This window comes from Engystomops pustulosus, chromosome 7, assembly GCF_040894005.1.
Source record: "Engystomops pustulosus chromosome 7, aEngPut4.maternal, whole genome shotgun sequence".
In the NCBI taxonomy this organism is placed as follows: domain Eukaryota; kingdom Metazoa; phylum Chordata; class Amphibia; order Anura; family Leptodactylidae; genus Engystomops; species Engystomops pustulosus.
This window is the reverse complement of record NC_092417.1, coordinates 7,280,961-7,294,965: the sequence shown is the minus strand read 5'-3', so window position 1 is coordinate 7,294,965 and position 14,005 is coordinate 7,280,961. Positions and strand designations below refer to the sequence as shown.

Sequence of the window (14,005 nt, the reverse complement as noted above, 5' to 3'; positions counted from 1 at the left end):
GCATCCACAAAGTTCCCCACAGAACCAGAGTCCAAAAAAGTGGCAAACTGAATCTGGCTATGGGTGCCTAAGCTGAGGAGCACAGGAATATTCAGGCATGGAGAAGCTTTCCTCTCACCTAGAGACGCTTCTCCCAAGAACCCTAGGTGCTGGTGTTTCCCGGACACTGGGGATGAACGAGACAAGCCCCAATGAAATGTTCTGGACTGGCACAATACAGGCAGAAGCCCTCCTGAGCGTTCCTGGAGGGAAAGTTGGGTTCTGTCCACCTGCATTAGTTCCTCTGCAGACAGCACAGCGGTAGACTAAAGCGGCCTTTGGAAGCCAGATGTCAAGTGAGGAAAATGTCGAACCCGGACTTGCGGATGCTCAAGACGTAACTCTTCAGCGTGCTCCTTAAAACGAACATCGATCCGAGTTATAAGACCACTCAGAGTAGACGGCAGGTCACATGCAGCCAGTGTCTTTGACTTGACCCGAAAGTCCCTTTTTAAAGGTCGCAGTCAGGGCTGCATCGTTTCAGGTGAGTTCAGAGACCAGGGAGTGGAACTGAACTGCATAGTCACCTACGGATGAGTCCCCTAGATGCAGGTTCAGCAGTGCAGTCTCAGCTGAAAAGGCTGGAAAGGGTTAATGAACATTGAGAGACATTTCTGACTGTGTATCTCTCTCTATCTATCTCCAATTCTCTGGAATGCCCTTCCCCGGACTCTCAGACTAATACCCACCCTCCAAAGCTTCAAACTTGCTCTTAAAACCCACATCGTTAGGCAGATCTATCACACACACTAACTGCATGAAATGTCACCTCTCCCTTTCCTAATCCATCCTATGTCCTATCTCCCCTCTGTTTTTACCAAGCTCCAGGCTTCTCTGTGGTCACTTTCACCTTGTACTTTGTATATAAGATGCGGCTGATGGATGGTAATAAATTATTTTATACTGGATCATTATACAAGCTCTTATACCTACTGTGCCCCCCCATCATCCTCATAGATAATAAACTCTTGTGAGCAGGGCCCCCACTCCTATTGTTCCATATGACTGTACTCTATAATGTAATATTATATTTCTTTATATTCCCATATATTTTGTAATTTGCTATGGAATTTGTTGACGCTTTATAAATAAAGATTATTTATATAATTTTCCACAAATTCCACAAACAGAAGAAAAACAGACTTGTTTACCAGACAGCTGGACCTTTAGAATGACAGGTGCTGCCTGGAAAGTAGTTTACACTTTAGAAACTTGCTGCCATAGAATATTATGGGGACTTAATGTTAGTCCAGGGAACAGAACTTGCAGGAGAAGACTTCCCGTCTACCTGAGCAACCAAAGAAGGGGCGGAGACAAGAACACTCTGCCATAGACCCCGGGCTCCTCTAGCCTGTGACCAGGGTACCAGCCTTCTGAGAGAGGGGGGACAGCTAGCCCAGCCCCAGCATTAACCCTTCTCCTGCCAGGGAGGAGATTGGAGGAGTCGGCCCTGTGATTTGCTGTGAAGAAAGAAGGAAACTGTTCGCTGCAGACCCTGAATCTCTGAACTTATTCCCCATTGGGGTGCACCGCGCCTTACTATCCCCTCCAGAGAGCAGCAACAAGAGGTGACACCTGGACGGGGCCACGTCTGACCAGACATAGCGCTGGGGCCACCCCGAACCCGGGCACTGCACATGTATCACACAGCTGGGTGTCACGTTACATACAAGTTATTAATTACATATATGTGAATGGCATCACGTGATATAAGATGTTCTCAGCGCCACCAGAGGGTCATACGTAACCCATAGCAACAGTTCGGCCATATTTGATAGAGATCCTAATACTGTGAGACGGTATCGGGCACATTTCATACCCTATGGGGGACGCTTAATTAATAATCCCATATAGAGTGACCCCCGTGGCCCCCTCCAGCCCCAGCGGGTGTCAGCTGCAGAATATAACGCCCGCTTTATACATTTACTGATGACTGGCAGCTCTATAGGTTTTCATGAGGATGTGGCCGCTGGGTGTCGCTGCCTTCCCCTCCCATCAGGCGCCTCTCCTCATCCATCACACTCACTGCAGCCTCTTGCCCTTATTTAGCCCTGTGAGTCTTGTCTGCTGGAAAAAACTACAACTCCCATGATGCAAGGCGCGGCGCTATGTTCTATCTATGAAGCGGGTTACTATGGTTTGCGCAGCCTATACATAACTGCTGAGCGTAAGGACTACATTTCCCGGCATGCAGCGCCGCCTGTCACCGTTTCCGCGCGTGCGCACGGCCCAAACGGTTACCATGCGGCTGCAACGGCAAGTGTAACGCCAACCAAGCTTGCGCAGCCTATCCCTTGTAGCCCCGCCCAGTACATGGTGATTGGCGGAGGCGCAGCTTCCGCGGCTTCTATTGGTCGCTGTCTCTGTGCTCTCCTGCTAGTGTGCGCTCAGGAGGCGGCTCTGCTCTTTCTTTCTCCAGAATCTTCTTCCCGTTGCCGGCTCCGCTCTCCCCCCGCTGCCAGGATGATGGGCCGCCCGGTGCTCGTGCTCAGTGAGTATCCGTCATGGGGGGGAGAGACCACTGTTACATGGAGGGGGTGGTCCGGACATAGCGAATCCGCTCAGTCACAGCCCGGGGCTCCCGAGGGCCCCAGCCCGGAGCGCCGGGTGTTACTATACACTAATCAGTGCTGTGTGTCATTATGTACACGAGGGTCACGTGGTGTCTTCTCTATAATGTACACTGAAGGCTTATACCATCTTGTAGTAAATTAAAGGGGAGCTCCACATCACATGGATCAGTCTGGAATGGAAATGTTCCAATTGTTGCCTAGTAACCCTCACATCCTGCGCTGGGTGACTACCTGTGTGACCCGGGTACATGGAGAAAGATGGCTGCCAGTGTCTGACACCTGTGTGACCACTAGGGAGGCCAGGGTTCAGGTCCCTGAGCGCCTGTGTGACCCCAGATCCTTAAACTGGGGACATGGGGTCCTGTTCTTCTTCTCCCCTATTTTGTATGGGGTTTATCACTATGTCTGTCTGGTGGAGGGGACCCCCTAGGGATCACACAGGTGTCGATGGGGATAAGGGGTTAAAGTCTAAGGACCACCGCTCCAGCCCCTCTGGTTATCATGTGACCACTACAGCCAACCACTGGCCTTGATGATGGCAGAGCGGACAGCTGTGATTGGCTGTAGTGGTGACATGAGTGACGGAAGTGCAGGTGGTTATGTCTCCGGCGAGTTTTATCTCATTCTAATCCATTACACCGGGAATATATCAAGTCTTCAAATTTTAGTTTGCAAATTCTACACTTGCTGTCAGTGAAAGGAAACCTTCAGAACCTGTTCTCTTTAGAACATTGGACCCCTTTGTTTTTGTATCCGGGGAATGGCAGCACCCAAAAACTTACTGGGTCGGGTAACTATCTTGCCATGGTCCATGACAAAAAAAAAAGTTGTAAATACCCCATATCTAACCGTGACTCATATAATGGGCCATATCCCCATCTGCCCCCCCCCCCCCCCAACTTTAATATCCCTTTGTCTTTGGTGCTTTCACTGTGAGGAAAAAATATGTATGCTGTATATACTCGAGTATAAGCCCTAAGGAGGGAAATTCTGCTGCTACTCCTCAATGAAATGTCCGCGCCACCAACCCCCCTAAAAAAAACCATTAAAAAACTCTGTCTTCTGTTTGAAGTTTCCCAAAAGGACACGTCTGTTAGTTCTGCCCGTACACACTGTGACATTACATCGCAGAAACGCTGCCACGTCATAGTGTGCGCAAGCGGCCAGAGTGTATTGATACACCTCGTCCGAGTTTCAAAAAACAAGACATATTGCCGGAAAGTGTGTTTTTTTTTTTTTTTTTTTTTGACGTGACATGGCGATTGGGGAGCGCAGGTTTAGAGTGTTGGCCATAAATGTCGGCACTGTCACAAAGTCTCAGCTGTGAGAAGTGTTAGGACTGGATGTGATTTCCGCTCCATTCACTGACAGGAGGTTGCAGGCTGCACTGATCCCTTCTGTGGATGATTGAGGGTCCGCAGCTGTCGGATCGGGGGGCTGGGTAGGTGCATTATGGGTCAGATATGATGACGTGCGATGATGTTTTCCAGGTCAGAACATGAAGAGAGAGTCTGGTAGGAAGGTCCAGACCGGGAACATCAACGCGGCCAAGGTAAGTACTGGAGGTGTGTGCCCCTCATCTCCCCCAAGGGGCGACCCCTGATTGTGTCACGCCCATAGTGCCAGCCCCCTGACCCCTCTGTCTCTTCCAGACCATCGCAGACATCATCCGCACTTGCCTGGGACCCCGCGCCATGATGAAGGTGAGGCTCCGCCTAGAGTGTAAGGTCTTTGTCACCGCACACAGGACGTCATAGTGAATCCTTATTTGTTGCTTTTCCAGATGTTATTGGATCCAATGGGAGGAATCGTGATGACCAACGACGGTAACGCCATCCTGCGAGAGGTGGGTGCTGTGGAGACCCTCCGTACATGCGCAGAGCTGCTCATATAGCTGACCGGTCCGTTACAATGTATCCATTGTGGTTATATACAATCTCCCCAAATTGTCTGTACCGGCCCCTCAGACTAGGGAGATATGAGGGAGAGGATCAACCTGTGGGGGTTATACTGGATGTAGCGGGGGGTCAGTATCGTGACGCTCTCCCTACTGTCTCCTCTAGATCCAGGTGCAGCACCCGGCCGCCAAATCCATGATCGAGATCAGCCGCACACAGGACGAGGAGGTCGGAGACGGCACCACATCCGTCATCATTCTGGGTGAGCCTGGGAAGGGGGTCTCTGGGGTTGGTGCTAGTGGTGGTCTTCTTTTGTCTGTGAGTGTGGGTGTGTTTCACACTTTAACTAGTTTTTGGCGGTGGCATTTGTGGTGTGAACTGGTCCCTAGGTTAAGAGTTGTCTGGGTGGTTCTTGGCTGTGGGTAGTACTGGTGGTCTCTCCTCATCACCTGCTCTTCTCTCCTCAGCCGGGGAGATGCTGTCCGTTGCTGAACAATTCCTAGAACAACAGATGCACCCGACCGTGGTGATCAGCGCCTACCGCAAGGCCCTGGACGACATGATCGCCACCCTGAAGGAGATCAGGTGACCCCTCGCCCGCTCCTGTTATATTTATCTAGTAGCTGTCACTCTGCTCTTGGCCTAGGCATTTGGCCCCTTGTACTGCGCCTATGTGTCTGATGGTGATCACACGATTACATGGGGTGCTAGAGGCATCTCACAATGGATTGTCGCACGTTGGGTGCCCATGGTGGGTGATATCTGGCGATGCTTGGGTTACACCTTGTAGCGGCTGACCCCATGTTCTCCCCACTTGCAGCACTCCAGTGGACACCAATGACCGCCAGCTGATGCTGAAGATCATCAACAGTGCCATCAACACCAAGGCCATCAAGCGCTGGGCGGACATGGCCTGCAACATCGCCCTGGACGCAGTGAAGACCGTGGAGTTTGAGGAGAACGGCAGGAAGGAGTTTGACATCAAGAAGTACGCCAAGGTGGAGAAGGTGAGACATGCGAAGAGAGGCCACCGGTGCCTGATACAGGGGAGGTTCCTTGCTCCTGACTTGTGCTTCTGTTCCTCACCAGATTCCTGGCGGAATTATTGAGGAATCTTGTGTCCTGAGAGGCGTCATGGTCAACAAGGACGTCACACACCCCAAGATGAGGCGACTGATCAAGAACCCGCGCATCGTCCTGCTAGACTGCTCCTTGGAGTACAAGAAGGGGGAGAGCCAGGTACACATACAGGAATATCTCGTGTCTATAGGGGCCACCACTAGGGGGGGCTCACTGTAGACTACAGTACTCAGAGGGACCTGCGTATTGCGTTCATGCTCCTGTGGTGGGATATCTGTATGTCCCTGGTTAGCTGGAGTATAAGGTGGACTCCTGATCTCAGGATTGGGGATAAAATGCTGAATCGGGAGTCTCTGACCCACACAGCTCAAAATAGCAGGGGTCGTGTAACCTGGATCTGTGGCTTTATGATGGCCTGTATAACCCGAGCAGACACACACCGGTGGAGGAGAAGGGGCAGTGCTGTATGTGAGGGGAGTTATGCTTCAGGCGTTGGGGGATGTTCACATGGAGGAATTTTCTGTAGTAAAATCTGTTATAGTTGTCGTTTGTTAATTAACATCCTCCACCGTGTAGTGATATGTGAACTATCCCTTACGGCTTTCGTGTCTTAGTGACCCCCCTAATTTCCCTTTCCTGCAGACTGAGATTGAGATCACCCGGGAGGAGGACTTTGCCCGTATCCTGCAGATGGAGGAGGAATATATCCAGCAGATCTGCGAGGACATCATCAGACTCAAGCCCGACCTGGTGATCACCGAGAAGGGAATCTCCGGTTAGAGACTTTCTAGTAATTTTTCCTCAAAATAAAACTCAAAGGGGCGATCCAGAATGGAAAAACATGGCTTTTGGTGTCTGGGTAGTGTGCGGTATTGCAGCTCTGTTTAATTCTCTTTGTTAGAGTGTAGCTGGACTACACACAACCCATAGACAGTTGTGGGACAATTTATGGGGAAAAAAAAACAGATGTTTTTCCAATTATCAGCAACCACTTCACTAAAAAATGGCAAATATCTGCAACACCTACATAAGTTTCTTCTCTCCCTGAGCTCCTGGTATGATGGTTTCTTCTCCTCCAGATCTCGCTCAGCATTACCTGGTCAAAGCCAATATCACCGCCATCCGCAGAGTGCGCAAGACCGACAACAACAGGATAGCCAGGTGAGGGCGGGTGCTGTGTGATGGAGTGTGTGGATACGGCTGTATACAGGTCCATGTAATGATGTGTGTGTGTGTGTGACCTCCAGGGCCTGTGGAGCTCGCATCGCCAGCCGCACAGATGAGCTGCGGGAGGAGGACGTGGGCACGGGCGCCGGGCTCTTCGAGATTAAGAAGATCGGGGACGAGTATTTCACATTTATCACAGAATGCAAGGACCCCAAGGCCTGCACCATCATGCTGCGCGGGGCCAGTAAGGAGATCCTGGCGGTGAGTGGCTGCTCAGTACCACAATTAGTGGGCGCGATGTGCTGCTGCACGGGGCAACTACATAACGGTCTTTGTTCCTTGCAGGAAGTGGAGCGTAACCTCCAGGACGCCATGCAGGTCTGCCGCAATGTGATGGTCGACCCATACCTGGTCCCAGGAGGTGGCGCCGCTGAGATGAGTGTAGCCCATGTCCTCACAGAGAAGTCCAAGACCATGACCGGTGTGGAGCAGTGGCCGTACCGCGCCGTGGCTCAGGCCCTGGAGGTCATCCCCAGGACTCTGATTCAGAACTGCGGCGCTAGCACCATCAGGGTGCTGACATCACTGCGGGTGAGGCTGGGTGCCAGGGTGGGGGTCTGCTTCTAAGTATTGGAGGGTAGATCTCATTGTCCTGTCAATCTACAGGCGAAACACACACAAGATGGCTGCCAGACCTGGGGTGTGGATGGTGAGGCTGGGGTACTGGCTGACATGAAGGACCTGGGCATCTGGGAGCCCCTCGCTGTGAAGCTCCAGACCTACAAGACGGCTGTAGAGGTAAGGAGGAGGCACCGCTGGCCCGCGCCTCGTCTTTATAGAGTATCTGTGTACGTCTGTTATATCCGCTCTCCTCTGCCTCCCACAGACCGCCATCTTGCTGCTCCGTATCGATGACATCGTGTCAGGCCACAAGAGGAAGGGCGATGACCAGGGGAGGGCGCCACCAGCCGCTCCGGAGAACCCCCAGGAGTGATCCCCTCCTGTCAGGAACGTGGGACCCACAGCTTGCAGATCCCTCTAGCACTTGAGGAGACGTCTCTGGACACGTCAGACCCTCCGGCGTGTTCCCTGTGCATCGCGCTCTGGCAGGAGATCCCGTTTTTTTTTGTATTTATTACGGTCCGAGAGGATTGGGGGGCACAAAGGTAGTTGGAGGGGAGGGGCGCAGCATCGATCACGCTCTTCCTGTTCCAAAGAAAAAAAATAAAACTTCATTTGAAATTGAATCTGTGTGAGATGTGATTTATGTGCAGGACCTTCGCTCAGCCTGCAGGGGGCTGTATACACAATTCTGTTATCAGCCTGCAGGGGGCTCTATACACAATTCTCTGTTATCAGCCTGCAGGGGGCTGTATACGTATAGAACAATTCTCTGTTATCAGCCAGCAGGATGGAATCTCCCTCATAGAGGGCGATCAGAACAGTCATGCAGGAGATCTAGGAGAAGACTTGCCCCTCACATTGAGCTGTAACCAGGGGGTCTCGCCCTATGGGGTCCTGTAGTCGCACATTGGGGAGACTGAGCTCGTGCATCACGTTGCTCCCAGTGATTTGGGTTTGGTGATAATTTTGGGAGATTATGGACGTCTTTTGGTTATTAGGTGCCAGGTTAGTGTATGCGGAGTGACGCCCAGTTGGCTATATGGACGCTCTTTTGTCATGTGACCATCTGTAGCTCCGCCCATCACAAATCCTCTGGTAATCATCTGCCTATCTGTTATAATGTTGTTCCCATAATGCAGCGCTCTGGTTAGGGGTGGTCACGTGCTCGGCGCGCAGGCCCCGCCCCCCGTGCTGTGGTCAGCTGATCGCCAGTCACATGTCCGCTCGGCCGGAAGCGCGGGACAACAGCGATGATCGCGGGGCTGCGGCTGGTGCTGGTGCTGCTCGGGCTCCGGGGGCTTCTGGCGGCCCCTGAGGAGGAGGAGACCCGCCAGGTGAGCGCGGCCGCAGACTACAACTCCCACAATGCCCCGTGCGCCGAGCCGCTTCTGGCGCAGTGTCCCGGGTCACGCCGGGAGTCGTAGTTCTTCGGGATTTAGACTTCGTTTTTGGGGGGAGGGGGAACTGCTGGGAGTTGTGACTCTGTAGGTGCAGAGCGGGGAGGCTGCTGGGAGTTGTAGTTCTCGGTGTGAGGGACTTCTCGGGTTTAAAGGGACCGCACGTGGCTTACAGATTGTAGGAGGAGGAGGGGCGGCTGGTCGTGCTGGGACATGTAGTCCTCCCCGTGTTATGGCTGTGGAGGAGGAGCAGATGGGTGGACCCTGATTTCTAAGCCCCTCCCCCATTGTGGCGACTCCGCCCACATATCTCAGGAAACGAGAAGCAGCCTGTATGGTCCTAAATTCAGGAATCGAAAGCAGGAGAAGCCGGAACCTGAAACATGGGTCCAACCGAGATCACTGATACCGGGGAGCTGGAGGATGAGGTGTCAGAGGTCACTGATACCGGGAGCTGGAGGATGAGGTGTCAGACATCACTGATAGGGATCCGCTCCTGTCCCCGAGGTGTCAGACATCACTGATAGGGATCCGCTCCTGTCCCCGAGGTGTCAGACATCACTGATAGGGATCCGCTCCTGTCCCCGAGGTGTCAGAGGTCACTGATAGGGATCCGCTCCTGTCCCTGAGATGTCAGAGGTCACTGATAGGGATCTGCTCCTGTCCCTGAGGTGTCAGACGTCACTAATAGGGATCCGCTCCTGTCCCTGAGGTGTCAGACATCTCTGATGGGGATCCGCTCCTGTCCCTGAGGTGTCAGATGTCACTGATAGGTATCTGCTCCTGTCCCTGAGGTGTCAGACGTCTCTAATAGGGATCCGCTCCTGTCCCTGAGGTGTCAGACATCACTGATGGGGATCCGCTCCTGTCCCTGAGGTGTCAGACATCACTGATAGGGATCCGCTCCTGTCCCCGAGGTGTCAGACATCACTGATAGGGATCCGCTCCTGTCCCCGAGGTGTCAGACATCACTGATAGGGATCCGCTCCTGTCCCCGAGGTGTCAGACATCACTGATAGGGATCCGCTCCTGTCCCTGAGGTGTCAGACGTCACTGATAGGGATCCACTCCTGTCCCTGAGGTGTCAGACATCACTGATAGGGATCCGCTCCTGTCCCTGAGGTGTCAGAGGTCACTGATAGGGATCCGCTCCTGTCCCTGATGTGTCAGACATCACTGATGGGGATCCGCTCCTGTCCCCGAGGTGTCAGACATCACTGATAGGGATCCGCTCCTGTCCCCGAGGTGTCAGAGGTCACTGATAGGGATCCGCTCCTGTCCCCGAGGTGTCAGAGGTCACTGATAGGGATCCGCTCCTGTCCCCGAGGTGTCAGAGGTCACTGATAGGGATCCGCTCCTGTCCCCGAGGTGTCAGAGGTCACTGATAGGGATCCGCTCCTGTCCCCGAGGTGTCAGAGGTCACTGATAGGGATCCGCTCCTGTCCCCGAGGTGTCAGACGTCACTGATAGGGATCCGCTCCTGTCCCCGAGGTGTCAGACATCACTGATAGGGATCCGCTCCTGTCCCCGAGGTGTCAGAGGTCACTGATAGGGATCCGCTCCTGTCCCCTCAGTGTCAGACATCACTGATAGGGATCCGCTCCTGTCCCTGAGGTGTCAGAGGTCACTGATAGGGATCCGCTCCTGTCCCTGAGGTGTCAGAGGTCACTGATAGGGATCCGCTCCTGTCCCCTTCCCCCCTTCACCTCTGACTATATATAATGGTATTTTCTCTCCCACAGGTTTCCATGCAGTTTAACCCCGGCTACGCCAGCTCCTCTGTGAATTTGCTGCACACCCGGGCGGTGGGGAACGGCAGCACCATCCACTATGTCTGGAGCACCATCGGGGCCCCCACAGTGCTGCTCATATACACAGACACGGAGCACAGCGACCTTCGGGTCAACTGGTCCAAACTGCTCTCCGGAGACCACTACGGAGCCATCGCCATAGAACCAGCCTCCAGCGTCCTGTACTCCACCGCCCTCACCTTCACCCGGGTAAGTGGAGGGGGATACGTCACTGCGTCTATCTAATGACTCCTGTAAACGTAGATTTCCCATAATCCTTTGCCAGTCCCCTGGATCACAATTTTCGTCTTCTTTCCCCAGATATTTGAATATAAAGATGTGAACAACACGGCCAACTTCTCCGGCACCGCAGAAAAGAATTTCTACCCGCCCTACGACCTGTCCAACTTTGTCTGGGAGAACGCCAACAACACCATAAATTCCTCCTCGCTCTCCTTCCGTCTGACCGGAGCCAACGCGAATGATCCTAACGGGAGCTTCAGTAATGGAAGTGTCAGCTTCCGGGTGAGTAGAAATGATCATCTTCCACCTTCACACAACTTCTACATGCGGCAACATGCAACATTGATGATGTCTTGGTAACGCCTCCATTCCAGGTATCTGCATACGACAGACCCGGACGGGACTCCTCCTCGCCGCGGCTCCTCCACACCGCCAACTGCACCAAGCTGGAGTTCATGATTGAGGGCGTCCGGCCTCGCGGGAACCACTCGCGTTTTGCTCTGGAGATGATCACGCTGGAGAAGAAGTCGGGACGGAAGAAGGTGCGGTCTGTCCGCTCCATAGATGATGAATACACTCCGACAATTTTCGAGGTAGGAAGCACTAGCACCAGGTGTGATGTCGGGCACAGAGAGGATGGCAATGTATTTATTGCTGTGTGTGTCCACCCCCAGGTGATGGAGCTGGTGCCCGATGCCCTGAACTCCAGCTATGCCCTCGGCTATTTCCAGTGGAAGTCTGTGGCCTACGGATCAATTAATGGCAGCAGGGCAGACGCTCTCCCGTGTGTTGTGTATGATCCTCAGAACATGAACCAGACCATGACTGCCCCCCGAATTATCCAGGCCTTCTACGGGGAGCGGCTGAGCGATCATTACAACGTGGAGGCTCTGAACGTGTCCTTTGGGATCGCAGATGGCGACTTCTATGAAAAAAACAAGTTCCTTGCATGGTAAGTGTACCCAAGTAATGCCTCATAACGAGTGCCGACTCATCACTGAACCACCCACCCCCGGGCGCCGACTCGTCCACTGTCCTGTCTCCCCTCCCCGAGTGCCGACTCGTCACTGTCCTGTCTTCCCTTCCCCGAGTGCCGACTCGTCACTGTCCTGTCTTCCCTTCCCCGAGTGCCGACTCGTCACTGTCCTGTCTTCCCTTCCCCGAGTGCCGACTCGTCACTGTCCTGTCTTCCCTTCCCCGAGTGCCGACTCGTCACTGTCCTGTCTTCCCTTCCCCGAGTGCCGACTCGTCACTGTCCTGTCTTCCCTTCCCCGAGTGCCGACTCGTCACTGTCCTGTCTTCCCTTCCCCGAGTGCCGACTCGTCACTGTCCTGTCTTCCCTTCCCCGAGTGCCGACTCGTCACTGTCCTGTCTTCCCTTCCCCGAGTGCCGACTCGTCACTGTCCTGTCTTCCCTTCCCCGAGTGCCGACTCGTCACTGTCCTGTCTTCCCTTCCCCGAGTGCCGACTCGTCACTGTCCTGTCTTCCCTTCCCCGAGTGCCGACTCGTCACTGTCCTGTCTTCCCTTCCCCGAGTGCCGACTCGTCACGGTCCTGTCTTCCCTTCCCCGAGTGCCGACTCGTCACGGTCCTGTCCCCCGTCTTTGTGTTTCCAGTCCCCTCCATTAATGTGTCCCTTCTGGTTGCAGGTCGGCTCTGGTGGGTTACGGGACGCCTCCTCGTGACTCGTTCTCCATCTTGGTGATCTGTATCATGGCGGTGGCGCTGGGGACGCCGCTGGTGCTGCTGATAATCGGAGCCATTGTGGTCACGTGCTTGAAGAAGAAAGTTTTCTCCACCTACCAGCCCATTAACTAGAGGCCGGGGCCAGGGGACGGACTACTCCTCCCATCATTTGCACATACTGACGTCGCACTGCAATAACCCGGCTACGGTGGCGCCAGTTCAGGGACCTGACATCCGGCCGCACAGTTTTACTGACTGGTTTGATTGTGAGATGTTCGGCCGGTTACTCACAAGAAGCTGCTCCTAAATCTTTCCCAAATCTTGCCTTTTTATATATATAGGTAACGCACACACGGCCGCCATTCCTGAGCCACTAACCTTCCAGATTTTGCCTTAATTTTCAACATCCAATCAAAATTCAGCTTTCAGTTATAAAATTGCTATGGGAAATTGAAAGCCGATCTGTGATTGGTTGCTATGGGCAGCCAGCACTGGAGCCCTAGCGACCAGTGTGTTGTGTGTGAGACTTGCTGCTTTTCAATGTAAAATCCTTATTTGATGCCATAACAGAGACCGCTACGTACAGTGCTGGGCGCTAACTGTGGTCTAACACTCTAGTCACGTCCAAAGCTGCATCTACAATTCTAATGTTTACATTTACCTCTGTCTACTAAAGTGGGAGGTGTTAGGAACGGTCTACGTACCGCTTGCAGCTTTGAATGTGACTAGAGTATAAACAACGTAACTCAAGTTCAATAAAAATCTCAGTAAAGCAGCGGCGAAACATTGCCTGTTGTCACGTGACCTGCTCTCCTTCTAATTGGCTGATCCTTAGGCGAGCCGATCACTCCGATCACTTCTAGGTTTTTTCTCTGTTCTGGTTTTGTTTTTCATCGTTTATTAGTGTTTGATTTTCCTTTTTTTTATGTCAATTTTTACTTGAATTTTTGCAGGTTTTTTTGGTGTTTTTTTTTTTTCTTCGTCTGTAAACGCTGGATAATTTTTTTTTTTTAGAGGAACATTTGTTTTCAATAAAGAAAAAGAGTTTGTAACACGATGCGTCTCCGGTCTCTTAATCACACGGAGCGAAGCTTCATCTTTCTCTGTGTATATAATCCACGCGGTTTGACTTCTACTCCTGTCACACCCAGAGCTGCAGTCCTGCTTGTTCAGCGTCTGCACATTGGCCTCACAATGTTATATAGTTGCGCATTCGGCTATTGATGCAGCTTTGAATGTGACTAGAGTAGCAGTCACCTACATATAATTAAGACAAATTCAGTGTTTGGTAAAGCAACACATTTTATTGTCCTAACTACAAAACCGGATCGGTAGCACAATATACAAGATAACGGTCGGGGCCTGTTCACACTTTGCTGTAAAATTGTGATTTTTTTTTTTTTTTAGCAAGTTTGTGCCAAAAGGCAGCAAAACCATTAAAAAAAAACAGTGTTTCAAATGCTGCGTGTGAACACGGCCCAGGTAGGTGTTTGAGTAGTTGCCCCCTGT

The 14,005-nt window shown here is 52.6% G+C and overlaps 2 protein-coding genes across 2 annotated transcripts; both read left to right on the top strand.

Moving 5' to 3' along the window:
• Window positions 1-2,323: 2,323 nt before the first annotated feature.
• Window positions 2,324-8,004, top strand: CCT3 (chaperonin containing TCP1 subunit 3). Its single transcript, XM_072114617.1, has 14 exons — window positions 2,324-2,530; window positions 4,103-4,164; window positions 4,265-4,315; window positions 4,396-4,458; window positions 4,676-4,772; window positions 4,978-5,095; window positions 5,331-5,517; window positions 5,600-5,749; window positions 6,233-6,365; window positions 6,670-6,751; window positions 6,838-7,018; window positions 7,103-7,348; window positions 7,424-7,555; window positions 7,644-8,004. Exons 1-14 carry the CDS (start codon window positions 2,353-2,355, stop codon window positions 7,749-7,751), a joined length of 1,788 nt encoding a protein of 595 aa, XP_071970718.1. The 5' UTR covers window positions 2,324-2,352; the 3' UTR covers window positions 7,752-8,004.
• Window positions 8,005-8,545: 541 nt separating this feature from the next.
• Window positions 8,546-13,063, top strand: GLMP (glycosylated lysosomal membrane protein). Its single transcript, XM_072114616.1, has 6 exons — window positions 8,546-8,715; window positions 10,521-10,778; window positions 10,890-11,093; window positions 11,186-11,404; window positions 11,486-11,763; window positions 12,460-13,063. The coding sequence occupies exons 1-6, from the start codon at window positions 8,632-8,634 to the stop codon at window positions 12,626-12,628; spliced, it is 1,212 nt and encodes a 403-aa protein (XP_071970717.1). The 5' UTR covers window positions 8,546-8,631; the 3' UTR covers window positions 12,629-13,063.
• The last annotated feature ends 942 nt before the right edge of the window (window positions 13,064-14,005 follow it).